The sequence below is a fragment of the Phragmites australis genome, chromosome 10 (assembly GCF_958298935.1).
Source record: "Phragmites australis chromosome 10, lpPhrAust1.1, whole genome shotgun sequence".
Lineage (NCBI taxonomy): Eukaryota > Viridiplantae > Streptophyta > Magnoliopsida > Poales > Poaceae > Phragmites > Phragmites australis.
The window spans coordinates 11251942-11267734 of NC_084930.1; the positions used below are offsets into that span (position 1 = coordinate 11251942).

The window sequence follows — 15793 nt, forward strand, 5'->3', positions numbered from 1 at the left end:
CAGGGAGAGTCAGTAACAGGGTTTAAACAGAATAAGCCAATAAAAGCGCAGAAAAGCCAAGGCAAAGTTTTTTTGAAAATAGTTTTCTTAACAAAAATAATCCTTAAGACTCGACTATTCTAACTAGGCTCGCATCCTATGGTCAACATGGCTCTGATACCACCTCTGTTACACCCAGTTTTATAAAGGGACAAAAACCAGATGCAAACCACATGTATGCCATGATCAAATTTCATACATGCAGCGACTTCATCATTGTATCAACGCAGTGCCATTATTACAACGTTTAACTAAAACAAAATAGATAGACCTCAAAGTCTTTAACTAAAGCACACAAACTAAACACAGCGAAGCTCCCATCTTCCACAGGCAATTGATCGGGGGATACACCAGCCTAGCAATCTTCATCTTCATCGATGTAAAAGTCTGGTTCTCCTTCAATGTCTCCATTGTCTGAGCAGCAATTTGATGCATATTTGGATGAAAATAGCAAGTGTGAGTACATATTGTACCCCGTAAGTGTGGGAAATATATGACATGCAAGCTTGATTAAAGGAATAGGCTATAACAAGTAAATTTTCATAAATGGCAACTATGCTATCATAAAAAGAGTTATAAAACCAACCTATTTATCTATGTGAACCCCTAAACTCCCAACTCCTAGAAATATCTCCACATGTTTCCCAACTACTTGAATTCCACGTCAGGTTCCTAAACCAACCAACTTGATACCCATCACACGTAACCAAGAACCATCCACTGAGATTTACCCTTCATAGGTAACCAACCAAAGCATCTAATCATGTGAGGATCCAATTCTCTCATGACCGTGAGCATGATTGATATATCATATTGTACACTCTGCAGAGGTTATCCAGCTTTCCCCATGAGTCATGATTTCCTTGTTGCCGTGTTGCACAAACACTTAACACACGCCAGTTGTGTGTCGCCCGAAGATCACTACAAGGCTGTTAGAAAGCATCCTCCCAACAAGAATAAGCCCGCTAAGGTTTCACCACCGTCAAAGTGGAGTCACACCACCCAGAAGCCCCCTCATGTGCCTTGTAGCTCCGGAAAGAATCACTCTTCCCTTCCACTACACCACCAGTGGCTCATTCTATGCTGAGGATCCTCTAATTACTAAGCCAGGCCGTACCCATATAAGCCTCATGGATGGACGATAATTCTTGGGTTGTCACTCCATGAACCAGTCCTTAGGACACCGAGCAAACACTACCACCCACCAAAGTGTTTCACACACTTGTGCCTCACGCACCATCATCAACCAACCTTCTGCTCGACATCCCTAAGTTCCATTTTGCCACACAAGTTACCATAATTCCCAACTCATAGTTGCATAGTTCATTAATCATGTTTAACTGATAACCCATCCATACCCTTGTGCAAAGCTAAGCATAAACTACCCATAAACCACTACTGACAGCTAGGCGACAATGAATATATGAAACATGGTACTATAAGTAAGTGGGATTCAAAATTAATAGCATTCATGTTTGAAATAAATAACACATTTGAAAACTTGGATCAAATGTTCAAAGACACTTGCCACTTCCAACTTGCTGCTCAGACTCTTCAAAGGCTTGGTCCTGGAGATTCTCGAACTGCTCTTCGTCTGCTCTCGGAACACACCGAAAAAGCACACACAAAACTAGCTAAGAACAGTATACCAAACAATATCTAACATCTATGAAAAGTGTACTAAAAGATAGGATACGCTGCTATGAACGCGAGAGCACAAAAATCGCCTAAAACAGAGCTAAAACGAGAAAGTTATGCTAAAAATAAGTTTAGGGTTAAATCTGAAATAGAAAATGACTTATTTTGAATAAAACAGAGGGGAAAGGGGTCTTTTTAAAAATAGAGGGACTAATTGCAAATATTAGAAAGTTTAGGGACTAAGATGTAAAAAGACATGGGCTTTAGGGTAAATATAGGAAAGTCCAGGGGCTAAAGTGCAAAAGTGCCACTTTTCCCCGAATTAAAATAATTCAGAAAGCTGACTGGGTAAAGCTATGGTGATGTGGCATGACACGTGGGCAATTTGTTGAGGTTGATGTTGACATGGCAGGCTGAGGTGGCACAAGAGCTTACTGGGATTACACATGCCACGTGGCAAAATTCCATTGACTCGGGCGAAGGGGTATTCTGAAGCTAATCTAGACCGTCAGTTATAGATCGGGCAGTGAGAGATGAGGGAGGGGAACGGCGATGGCGAACTCGCCGGCGAAGGCGAAAACCTCGTCGCTAGGCACAAGGGACGACGGCGAGTGGCGGAGGAGAGAGAGGACTGGACGGTGAACCCGTTTGATGGCTTACCTCGGATGGTGCAGTTCCGGAAGGTAGTCGGCGGCAGTGCACGGGAAGAATTGGGGAAGGAGCTCTGGTGACTGAGACGCGAAGGGGTGCGGTGGAATCGGCTCCTCGTGAGCACACGGTCCCGAAGTTTTGCTCAGTTAGGGCGGAGAGGCGACGAGTGCGGTGGATGGTGGAGCTCGGCGCGATGGCAACAATGGCGGCGGCGGCTGGAGCTAGAGGCGGCTCAGTTCGAGGAAAAATAGATCGAAGGAGGGGGGCACGGGTTTATATAGGTGGGGGAAGAGATAGATGCGGAGAGTAGCTTGGATTCAGTGGGAGTTTGTTGGGATACGGGCTCGGGGAGGCAGTGACGTGGTCATCTCGTGTCCAGCTCGGACTCAGGCGGTGCGGCACGAGGAAGGAGACGGCGCGGGGCCCACCGATCAGCGGTGCTGAAGAGGAGGCGGGATTTGGCCGAGTGCCTTCGGAGCAGCAGTAGCAGGATTGCTGGGCCTGGCCTTCGGCTGGCCCAAGCAGGAGGCATGTGCGGGATTGGGCTCCTGAGCGGCGGCCCAAGCGGGGAGGAGGAGAAGGAGGGGGGAATGTGCTGGGCAGGCGAAAAAGGATAATGGGCTGGAAGAAAAAGGAGAAAAGGAAAAGAGAGGAAAAGATTAGGCCAAGGAGAAGGGAATTGATTTTTTTTTCAAATTCTTCCCAAAACTCAAACGGCGCACCTCGAGGTTTTCAAAAATCATTTTTCACACAATAAAACTCTAATGCTTCTACTCTAGCATGAATGCATCAAACTTTAATATAGCCTAAGTTAATTATTAAATTTAGAATAAGTTTTCCACCTAGGATTTTGAGAAGAAGAACAACACCTTAATTCTAAAGAAAAGGTAAATTATTACTATTTTCAAATTTTTGAAAATTAGGGTGTTACATTGATTGTCTTGTGTTGTGTAGGTGATGGATACAACTTAGTGGTCGACAGCGGGATAATTGGGGCTAAGCGGGGTGCTTGGTGCCAGACGATCGAGGAGGCTGGGCGGAGTTAAGGGTGATCCTAGCTATACACATGGAGCTCAAGTAAATCGAGAGAAGTTGGATGAAGATGACATGTTGACTAAGTCAAACGAAGGGGATGCCGGTGTAAGTGACAAGGCGGCCCGAGGGATCGGGAATGGGAGAGGCTTGCCGATAGTCAAGATTGCAAGACGGAGTATATGTATTGACATTGGAGTGCTTGATTAAGGTGTGAGCAAGTGGTGGGTGAGTCACGTTTTGAGAAGCGTGCAAGGCGGTTTCACAGTTTGGTCTCAAAATCGTGGAAGGATGGAGCGCACGTGGCATCATTGCGAAACTTGCGTCAAGGCGAAGTTAAGTCATGAAGAAGCCACAACAATTCGATGGACAGAGCAAAAAATAGACCAAAATGCCCCGGTGATATGTAGGAGGCTATTAGAAGAGAGGGGTATTTTAGGAACAAGAAAACTTAAGGGTCAAGGAACCTCCCTAGGCAGGGTTGTAGGAGAGGTTTGAGCCATCCATTTGAGTTTATATGCTAGGCTTTTAGAGGAAAGGAGAGATGAGAGTTTAGCCTTTGTAATATGTGATAGCTTTTTGTGAGGAAAATACCTTGTCATCTGCTGAAAAGAGGGCTGACATTTGCAAGAAATGAATTGTTTGTTTCCTCCGATGCTTGTGTTCAGCTCTTTCTAGTTTCCCTCTATTGGTTTTCTTCCTTTGTTGTAAGTTTTTTCTTTTTCATTGTTATTTTTGTTTTGATTGATGAGCTGAAATTTTCTTATCTTGAAAAGTTATTCTTCTTGTTGCTAAAGGCATAAAATTTACATTTAGAATTGATCTGGAATTTCCTGGTCTCTAAATCATCAACTTAGAGAATTTCTTCTTCTGATGATCTTTTTGTTAAATCAAAGGTTTCTTCCTTCAAGTTGCTATCTTTTGTGGCAATAACCATTGGAATGAGTTTCAATGGAACTTAAGGTTTATGTACATCCATGAGAGTCATGTTTTCCTTGGAAATTTTCATAGCAACTTGTTTATCTCTTGTTTTGCTTCCACTCTTAGTTTTGATATGCGTTGGGTGACTAAAATAGGAGGAGGTCATCAAAAAAATTTATGAGTCACCTATTCACCCCCTCTAGTCGCCATTCTCAGTCCTACAATATGCATATTTAGCAATTAGATGTAGTATTTAAACATATGTTAGGTATTAGATATAGGATTTAGACATATTGTAGTCATAAGTTAGGAAGTAGATGTAGGATTTGGAGGTGTTTGATGTAGCGACCTAGGAATATTTTGTTGCAGTATAGAATACATGTTGGGCCATGTTTGTAATGAATGTTCCAGTATAGAATACATGTTTTACCTAATTATTTATATTTTGTCGCAATGATGTTAGGATTCTTTTATGGTTGCCAGGTATGTCGGATCTGTGACAGTTTAGGATTTTTTATGGGAACAATGAAATATTATATGGTGAAGAAGGGGTAGTATTGTCTGTATTTCTGTCAATGAACAAGGGTATCTCCATACATATGCACAAAAGTGTCGGACACTTGTATTCTTAGTTGATGCGGGGCTTCAAAATAGTTCCTAAGGTTCAAGAGATGACCATTAGCATTATAGGCAATTGTCTAAGAGATGGTGTGTACTGGGAGGTGTACCCATTTACAAAAGATCAAGTGTGGAGGAGGTACCTGCATGATGTTGCGCAAAGAGGTTGGCTTCCGATGTTGCTTGTGCAATGAAAAAATAAGGAGATAGTTGGGGAGATGGAGGGTGGGGTACGTGGAATAGGAGGGTTATGAGGAGGAGAATGATAACAATGTCGATCGGAATGGTGCACATTTATCGGATTATCCGATTGAACCAACCGGTGAGACAGACGAGGATGAAAGAATCCCTTCTCTAATTAAACAGATGGAGCGGGATGATCATAAGGCGGATGAATGTGCTGAGTATGACATGTCGGATGATGAGGACAATGCTCCTATTTCTGTGGACTAGAAAAATTCCAACTTTAACAACCTTGTGGTGAATGAGGAGAATCAAGTGCCCTGGGAGTATACTCATAATGAGATGGCCGAGGGTGCTAGGTATCCTACTAGTCAGGACATGAAGGATGTTGTGACTCAATGGGCGACATCGCTTTGACGATAGTTTTATGTTGTTATGTCAACCAAAAAGAAATATAATGTGAAGTGTGTGAAGGAGGGTTGCCCATGGTGGGTGCATGGCTTCAAGGGGAAGTGAGTTGAGTACTAGGAGGTGTCAATAGTGATAGATCACACTTGCACCTTGGATGAACTTGAGCCCAGCTATAGGAACATCACCTCAGCCTTTGTCGCCAATGCGATGTACGCCCAGATTGTGAACAATCTGAACTACGAACCAGGATCCATAATCAAGCAAATTGAGGAGGAATACAATTACACTATTAGCTACAACAAGGTATGGAGGATTAAGAGGAAAGCAATTGATATGAGGTTCAGGACCTACGAAGCATTATATGATAATCTTCCGCATTTAATACAGACCATAGCTTGAAAGGACCTGGGGACGTATTACAACTTTGATAAGGATGCATTATTGTTCAAACCTGGCAAATATGTCTTGAAGCGATTCTTCTTCGTATTAGGAGCATGTATCAAAGCTTTTGAGCTTTGTCGGCCTATCCTGTGAATCGACGGTACTTTCCTTACTGGGAAGTACAAGGGCTAGATCCTGACTACTATTGGTGTTGATGGAAAAAACCAAGTTCTGATGTTGGCATTTGCATTTATGGAGAGTGAGAATACCACAAGTTGGTACTGGTTCATGTACCGTATCAAGATGATAATTGTTGGTGCTCGACCGAACGTGTGCCTTACATGACCGTCATGCTGGGATGCTAGCAGCAATTCAGGATCAGAAAAATGGAAGGACAATGGCGTGATGGGACTTGTGTGGCCAGATTTGCAAAGTAGGTAGTGCATAAGGCATTTGGGTGCAAGATTCTTTTGCCAATTCAAGAACAAAAACCTCATGAACATGCTCAAGAAGTTGTGTGGTCAGAACCAGTAGCATTAGTTTGATGCTCTTTGGAAGACACTGGATGAGCTAACAAAGAAGCAAACACATGAGCGTGCAGGGAGGCCCGTAAGGGGACCAGAGGATGAATCAGTACCTCTCGAATCCCTGCAAATAGACAATAAAGCAGGCATAACGCGGAGGATTGAGTCATCAACTAGGTCATTTAGCGAGTGGATTGAGAATGAGATGAAGGAGTAGTGAGATCTGCTCTACGACACAAACAGGGCTAATTACGGCATTATGACTACAAATTTGGTAGAGGTTTATAACTAGGTGATCAAAAGTGTGAGGGGGTTACTGCTGGTGGGGATTGTAGAGCTCATACTTCAATGGACATACAAGTATTTCAGGAAATACTATGCAATAGTGCACCCAGCGCTGAATGATGCTCATCCGATTTATGGGACGAAGATGACTGAGTACATGAAAGATAAAATAGAGAAGACAAAGTGCACCGAATGAAGATCATGGGAACTGCACATCACATATATGAAATTCTATGTACGGACAAAAGAAGGAGGGGCGGGGGGCAAGCGTGAGAGAGTTATCCAAGAGTGCATCATCTTCGATGACAGGTGTGTTTGCATTTGCTACAAGCTGATGCTACTGCACAAGCCATGCTCTCATGTGATTGCCGCATGTGTTGTGACAGAGATGAGAACTCAGAGGTACGTCTCTAACTACTTCAGGAAGGAAGCTCTATTCAACACCTAGAAATATGAGGTCTATGGTTTCGGGACATATGGATCTTTCACGAAGGAACCTGGGCTCAATTGTGTTTTCATCCCTGATCCCAACAAGATGAAGCACAAGAAGGGACATCATCGAACTACGAGGTTTTGTAATGACATGGAAGAAGTAAAAGCCGAACATCGCGTGAAATGGTGCAGCAAGTGTAACGGAACCGGGTACACTTACAAGAAATGCACCGTTGGTGTCCCAAGTGTTAACCCTGTGGAAGTGGGTCCTTCTGGCTCAGGTGCAGATGGGAGACATCCTCATGGTCATCGATCGTCTACTTCATCTAGTTATATATTGTAATTCGTGTTGTGATGGATATTCATGTGCACAATATTGTAGTTTACTGTTATAGTACTGAGATTTCCAGTATGTTTATGTTGGTTTTCATTAACATATTTATGTACGCTTTGAACAATCAATTATGTTATATTATATGTTGGATGCTTACTTCTTACTCTATGTTTGTTTTCTTATAAAAATATAAATAACTTGTGAACATGCAGGTAAGGCATAGCTGAAGCTGCTTAACCCCCAGTTTGACATTTAGCACCGTTCATATCACTTCACTGTGCAGGTTGAGGAGATGTCGATACTACGACCTCGTGTGCCGGATGAGCTCATTAGGATTGACAAGCGCTAGATCTCGAGGTTTGTCCATTTTCAATTTGACATTGTATACAGCTTGTTTTCCATATCCATCGCTAACTTTGTTATGTTTTCATGTTGCGTGCTGCTGGGCTGCTTCTGTTGTGTCAGTTGGTGGAGGTGGAAATGTTGGTGTGGGGCTCAAAGGCAGCCACACGATTCAACTACGATCGGGCCCTGCTCGTAGCCCTTGTTGACAGGTGGCATCCCGAGACGCACACGTTTCACCTCTCGTGCGGCGAGATGGCGCCGACACTCAAGGATGTCTTGCTCCCAATGGGCCTGTCTTACGCGGGTGCCGCTGTTGGGGCTAGGAACATGGCAGCACTGAAAAGTCTATTAGCTAGACTACATCGACCTATTAGGGCTAGCACTGAAAAGTCTATTCGCTAGACTGCATCGGCCTATTAGGGGAACACTAAAAAGCCTATTCGCTAGTCTGCATCGGCCTATTAGGGGTAGAACTGAACATTTTTTTTTTGTGTTCATATAATATTTAATGAAGTTTACGTGAGCTCATATAGGAGTCTTTATGGCATCACTTGCATCTGATCAGATGTGTTGTTTTACTCGAAATCAATCCACAGTCAAGGAACACCGCAAACATCCTTAGAAAGCTACTTAAATATTGTATCCAAAAATTCGAAGTGTATGCTTTGACTGTCGCAATAAGGAACTGAAAATTGTATTATTTCTGAAAACATCATGGAGGGCCTCATAACTTACTTTGAAGTATCATAATTTTTTTTGCGCAATTTATTCATACATTTCCATATATCTTGTGTGCTACATAAACGTCATGGAGGACATTTTTCGATAACACCAAAGCACCACACACACTAATAAGTAGATCCACACTGATAAGGTGAAGGAAAAGAAGATCCACACTGATAAGGTGAAGGAAAAGAAGATCCACACTGAGTCATCTTCTTCACTCTCGAAGCGTGTTTGAATATAGAAATAGGGGGGATGAAACGATGGCGTATATATGAATCATGGCTTTAATGGCATGCACAATGACCAATCACTCAGTCCGTGCACCGCCACTCGGAAACTACACGCCCGTGACTTGTCAGAAGTGCGCCTGTGACTTGGTTCCAACACATGGCTAGATTCCCTAAGATCTTTAACACATGCCACCACTATCCACTCTATATAAGGGTAACCCTAAGGACGAATATGCTTTAGTGCATATAGATTGACTACTTCATCTCCACCATAATCCCATGCGTGGCTTCCGGGTCCGGGTCCAACAAGGGTAAGGGAAAGATGGACCCTTATGAGTTATGATGTGACATCCTTGATACACTCAAGTGTGAGGGTGAAGAGTGAAAGAGAAATAAAGACCCAGAGTAGAAGAAAAGGGGGATGGAGCTGCAGATACAAGCGCACGAGGCACGCATGCCATGGTGCGACTACGGTAAAATAACACACCAGAAACCATTCCTGCGTGTACGGTTGCTTGGTACCGATATGGGGTAAGTGTACATGACATCCTACCATGCTACAAATTTCATCTAATTCACATGCTTCCCTCCAACAGCACGATAAGCCTAGGTGCAAGTATAAATGGTATGCGAACGAAGAAGAGTATACGAATATCAACTGTGGCTACGAGGAGACTGAGGCAATGAGATGCACGAATGTCAAACGGTTGAAGATGAGGCTACAGGAGCTTAATGAAGAGTGGTGGGATAAGTACCTCACTATATGTGGTAACATGCAGGTTCCTCTACAATACGTGTGTGGCCTACCGGCTATGTCGGTGTCTATGTCACATGGATGGCACAAGGGTACATGTGCAGCAAGCCCTACCCCCATGGTTGCAACTTTCAAAAGATTCGTTGGGAATATCTGAATGAGAAGCCTCAATCTTTTCCACCAGCCCCGCAGAAGTTTTCTTGCACCCAGCAATTTATCTTTCTATAAGGCATGCTTCATTTAGCGATAGAGTACTACATGCCGTTATAATTTGTCGTAGATTCTGTAGGGATAGGGTCCGAGTCGGTGCATGTTGCCTTATGTACTGTAGCAACATACATGCAACGAATGCTTACGATGAGTCTTAAGTGATGTACTTTACATTCATCAATGAAATGATCGGAATTTATCATTATACCAATACATCTTTCTACGCCCAAAACTTTCTAGGATTCTCTGCCTTCTATGTAGAGGCAACAATAACTCCTTGTTGAACTTTTGCAGAATGACATGACCACACCAAGCAACAGCTTTCATAGAAAATCTCTACCATGAATCAATGGCACAACTTTTTCAGTTTTCACAGGGAATCACAGGTCTTTTGTCCTTGTGCACAATACTCCCGTGCTCCAGCCCCCAGTCATTCCCATGCACCGGCCCCGACCACCATAAATAACCCTAGCCTAAACCATGGGTACACCACTCCTTCCTCCCCTCTCTCAATTGCAATGTCTTCCTCAACTCCACCAAATTCACCCAAGAAACATTAGGCAACTTCCATCCCCTAGGGGGTCTAACCGCCGATGTGCTTTTTGTGGTGACTCTTGTAGGCTTCACGAGTCCTAGAACATCCCCTACATCTATGGTAGACGCTTCTTCATATGTGTCAACTACCAATACGACCTGTCTCGATATGGACTGTATGACTACCCACCGGTATAGCGACATAGATTATTCATGTGGCAGCTTTCATATGATTTCATGCACCATCTTACTAATCTTCTCTCTTGTTTCATTTGTCCAGTTTCCTACACCTATATGTGACTTCATGGGATGGCTGGACATACAGCAAACTGAGAACAAGAAGCGGTGGATCAACATGAGCATCTGGTGGAGGAGGCAAGCTTATGAACGTCGAGAGTACGAGCAGCAGCAGGAGGAACTACGGCTGAAGCGTCAGGAGGAGCGCATGAGGAAGATAGCAAAGGAGTGCACCGCGGCTGAAACACGCGAAACTGAGAGGGAAATGAAGTGGGAGAGGGTCCGTCGTGCTAAGGCGGCAGGCCTCGATGCTCTCATGAAGGGCAAACATCCTAGGTGCACTCAGTAGAGCATTTATTACAACCCGATCTATTTTCATTCCCCAAAGCATATTAGGTTTAGCAGCAACACACAATTATGTTAGTCTTTAGGCGTACCGTACATCTCAACGTTTGTTGTCATCATCTCTTTATGGTTAGGGTCTATTCGTGTAGTGACGAAAAACCCCATGACCCATATAATATTTATCAGCGTATGTAACCCCTGTGTCGAGTTATATTCAAAGGACAATGATGTCGCATAGAGGGGGGTGAATATGCGTTTTAACAAAACTTCAACCCCTTTTACTATTTGGCCTAAACTTGCAACGGAAATAAACTAACAGATTTTTCACAATTCAAAAACCTAAATATGTTAGGCTCAACTAGTGCACAATAACCCTAAATTAGTGTAAATGTTATAATCCTAGTGTGTGACAAAGATTATTCAAATCTAACAAGATATGCAAGAAAACTCTAATTGAAAGTTTTAAAATTATTGTTTAGCGAAAGTTCCTATTTTACCATTCACCGCAAGTTCTGATACTGTTCATCAGAACTTCCGGTCAACTCAGAAAAATAGATTTGAATATCATGAAATTAACTCAATGCACATACAAATAAGCATATAAGAATGTATATTAAAGTAATGCATAAGGGCAAGAAATACGGAGATAAATGATTTTTTACCGAAGTTTGGATATCTACCGATATCCTATGCCTCTATTGAGGAAGCTCGATCACACTTGAGCTAGGTCTTTTTCAACTCTTTTCCTCACGACGTTTCATACATGCACTCCTCGTCTCCACTATGGCCAACTCTTCCTGTACTCTAGAGATGATGAGTTTCGCAACCACTTCTAAGCCTCCTCACAATCTTTGCTTAAGGAGATCACCAGCAATCCGTAACTGAGCCGTCTAGAGGACAGTGGTCTCCAAGAGTAATAAACTCACAAATTCGCGCACGATCAACACTGACTGCTCAAATACATGCAACTAATGCGACATGTACAAGCAACCTAAGCTTCACATACCTCACTCTGTCCTCACTAAGCCACTAAGACTTGATTTTCACAAATTATTGATAAAGAAGGGAGGGGAGCATTCAAATATAGAACACCAAGTTCTAACATCTCTCATAAACACCACAAAGGCAGCAAAAACCACTTCAAAGCTCTGCCCCCACACAAGGGGTATTTATACCCCCCACTATAAAAAATCTAGCCGTTACAGGCATTCCGATCTAACCCAGAACTTACGGGTCCTAAGTGGGAACTTCTAACTTAGGTCGAACAATTACTGTTACAACTGAACTCGGAACTTCCGGTTCAAAACTGGAACTTCTGGTTCCATGATAAAGCCAAAACCGAAAGCTTTCTTTTGGGTTGAACCCAGAACCCCTGACTAACTTGGAACTTTCGGTCCAAAACCAGAACTTCCGAAATCATCATAGCTGTCACTCTGAAAATAGTGATAACCTTTGATCCTGATGTCCGATTTCAGCGATTTTGAACTCTATGGAAAGCTTATTCAGAGGGCTACATATCCCTACTGAATTCATGATCTCAAACATTTGATCAAACTAAGAATACTCTGAAGACTGATTTGGACACTTCCTCCAATTTTCCAAAGCTTAATCCTCCAAGATTAAACTAGGAACCACATGGAACATGCCAAACACCACTAAAGCTTGACTACAACCACTTTTCGCCAGTAAGGATGACAACACAAAGGGTTAATTCTAAAACACCTTTTAGATACCCCGAATTCCTAAAATAAACTCTCAACACAAACTCATCCCGCACTAAGCATGGTTTGAGCACTCGACATAACAATTGAGCAACGCTTTCAGTAGCCCCTCTTGATAGTACTGCTATCGATCCTATAACCTAGTCTCCCACCAAACTCCTTGCGGCTAGTAAAACTAGAAAACCTATTCTAATTATACCTTTGCTTTGAGCAATCCTGGACTTGATGAATACATCATCCAAGCATCGATGCTTCTCATAGCTCTTCAAGTCTTCTCGTCACTTCTCTTCATCTTGATGACGATGATCATCCTCGCTTCTTACTTTGATCTTCACTTGATCTCGAGAAGCTCGATGAAGCACACTTGATTGCTTCATATGAACTAAGAATGGAAAGACTTCTCTCTTTTCATCATTTTCATCCGCTTCACCACTTAGACATGAATCGCAAGCATCAAGCACGCAAGTTATCCACTAAGCTTGTCTTAATCCTGCTCTTCCAACTTGGCATATTGAATACCTCAATTCAACTCATGTATTCTTATGGAACTACCCAACTCACTATTAAACACAAAACACATAAGTTAATTCATAAAACCTAATTGACAACTTTATACCTTAAGTCACTTAATCTTCACACATAACTTGACATTCACTTTTATTATCAATCTTTATATGGAACATAATCCTACTCACTCTCAAACATATATATATATATATATATATATATATATATATATATATATATATCCACAAAACAGTCGTGCTCCGCACGAGGCCCAGCCCACAGTGGGTCGTCAGAGCTAACAGCAAACTACTAAACAATCACCTCAAATCAAAGGAGAACACCTTGTTTTTGGCATGGATCTCGACAATTCAGATGGAACAAGGACACCTCAATAATATGGTGATAAATTACAGAAAAGGCACAAACTTTTAGAAGCAGATGATTTTGTGAGCCAACACAGCAAGCAAATGAGCAAGTAACAACTAAATTTTTTTCACTCATCACAGGCGACCACTCTTCTGCATTGGCGATTCAAAACGACACACAAGCGAATACATGCTATCTGAAAGCAACAACAGCACCGAAAAGTTTAGGCATTTCTACTAGTTAAAAAAAAACATATAACATATCCTTGCAAGATAAAATATCGTGCTGTACCCTTACACAATGGAACTAGGAAGGGTAATGCATAAGGATTCAAGTCTGGCGCATAATCCAATAACAGTAAACTACCAATAACCAAAATGCACTCTCAAGTTTCTTCCCCACGTCCATGCATCATCCCCAACCCGAGAACATCACAATCTCAATCCCATTTAGGTGAACCGGCAGGCGATCTACTTCTCGGAGGAGTTGGGCCCGCGCTTCTTGCCGAAGCCGACGACGGCGGTAACGAAGCGGCGGTTGTACTGCATGCGCTTGTGGGCGCGGCCCCGGGGCTTCTTCTTCTTGTCCTGCTTCGCCACCTTGGGCGTCTGCCCGCGCACCTTCCCCGCGCGCGCCAGCGACCCGTGCACCTTGCCTGCACCATTGGCGCGACGCCCAAAGGTCAGATCCCCAAACCAAGAAAACCTGGCAAAACCGCTTCGGGCCAGGCCCGTGGGGAAGTTTTGGAATGAGCAGGGAAGAGGTGGTGGCTTGCTTACCCATGGCTGCGACGAGGAGGGGCGAGTGGTGGCTGGCGCGGCGGCGGACGGGGCTAGCGTTTCGTGCTGGCGGCGCGGCGGCGGAGAAGAAGGGAAGCTGGAGATCTCGTTGGGTTTTATGGTGTGGGGATTTTCCACTTTGGCCCTCGGTTTTCAAAATCTACGCCAACTGTGCTGCGGAGACGGAAGCGTAAAATAGAAGCGTATTCTCCGGGAACACCCATCAAGGATTCCAAACAGAGAGGATAGCAAGAAAGTGGATACGACTTCAAAAGATGGAGCTTGCAGCTTGAGCCAACAGAAAAATGGTAATGTCATTTTAGATTTTATTTATTCGGATTGTGTCAACGGTTGAAAAAAGGAAACAACTATATATGAAAAACCTTGAAAGTCAGTTGAAATTTGAGTCCACCTCTTAATAGTTATTTTTTAAAAAAAAACTCATTTTCTTTCATTCTTTCTTTCTCTTTTTTTTATGCAACACTCCTTCCTCGCCCCAAAACATACGAGCTGTGTTTGGGAAGTTCATATATAAGTACCTATGTTTTTTTATTTATCGTTTAGGATATCACATGGTCTTTAATACACATGTTTAACATTATTTTTTATACTTATTTTTAGTGAATTTGGCTAAATAAAATCATATGAAAGTATTTTTCATAGGAAGTCTACTTGTATCATTTTTATATGTTAAATACTAATAATTTTGTGTATATTAATGGTAAAAGTTTTTTAAATTTGATTATATGGCATCTATTTGAGAATAAAAATAGTACAATATAGTCTCTCCACGTGATGAAATTAGATGACACGATTTATAGGCCTATGTGGCCTATCGGGTTTGTTCCATCTTCCGTGTCTTAAGAGCAACCTAGTGCAGCGTATAAATTTTAGGAATGTATGGATAACAAATGGTTTATTTGTCACACCAGTTTTGTCTTTGAATACCGAACACAGAGCAAAGAATTCATGCTATTGGTTACTTTCTTTTTTGAAAACTCCGGTACAACACATAGACGTATACACACTCACACCACCATGAGCATATACTCATGCAACACATATTAAAGACTAAAAATATGGAACTTGTATATTGACGAAATTATTATAAATATCTCGTTACCGACAGGTATATCACCTACTATTTCACGAAAAATACTACCAACTTCACTAATCATGCAAGCATTCTCATGCCGTTGGTTACTTTGCTCTACGTAGCCTACACTTCTTCACGGATCAACTTGGAACACAGAAACTTGAGTCTCACACCACATGACCAATTTAAATGTGAATATTTTACCATACATTTAACAAAAATTATCCTTGCCTCCCAAAAAATTCTGTAATATCCCAAACAGAACTTTAAAGGTACTTACGGTAAAGTTACATCATATGAAGCATGGAATTTCATACAGTGAGTTCATATAGCTCCCGTTCTCTATAATACATTGTAAGGCCCTAACTAGTGAACCGTTACACTACTCTTGGAACTGAGAAAGCAAAAGATAACCATGTCCTGTGACTAGTCATGCTATAATTCAGTGAGTGCTTAATTCCGATGTTGCAAAAGGTTTTTTTTTATTACGAAGG

At 42.3% G+C, this 15793-nt stretch overlaps 1 protein-coding gene across 1 annotated transcript; it reads right to left on the bottom strand.

Moving 5' to 3' along the window:
* Positions 1-13635: 13635 nt before the first annotated feature.
* On the bottom strand, positions 13636-14366 carry LOC133931136 (small ribosomal subunit protein eS30z/eS30y/eS30x). Its single transcript, XM_062377943.1, has 2 exons — positions 14204-14366; positions 13636-14079 (listed from the first exon to the last, which is right to left on the bottom strand). Exons 1-2 carry the CDS (start codon positions 14205-14207, stop codon positions 13895-13897), a joined length of 189 nt encoding a protein of 62 aa, XP_062233927.1. The 5' UTR covers positions 14208-14366; the 3' UTR covers positions 13636-13894.
* Positions 14367-15793: the final 1427 nt, after the last annotated feature.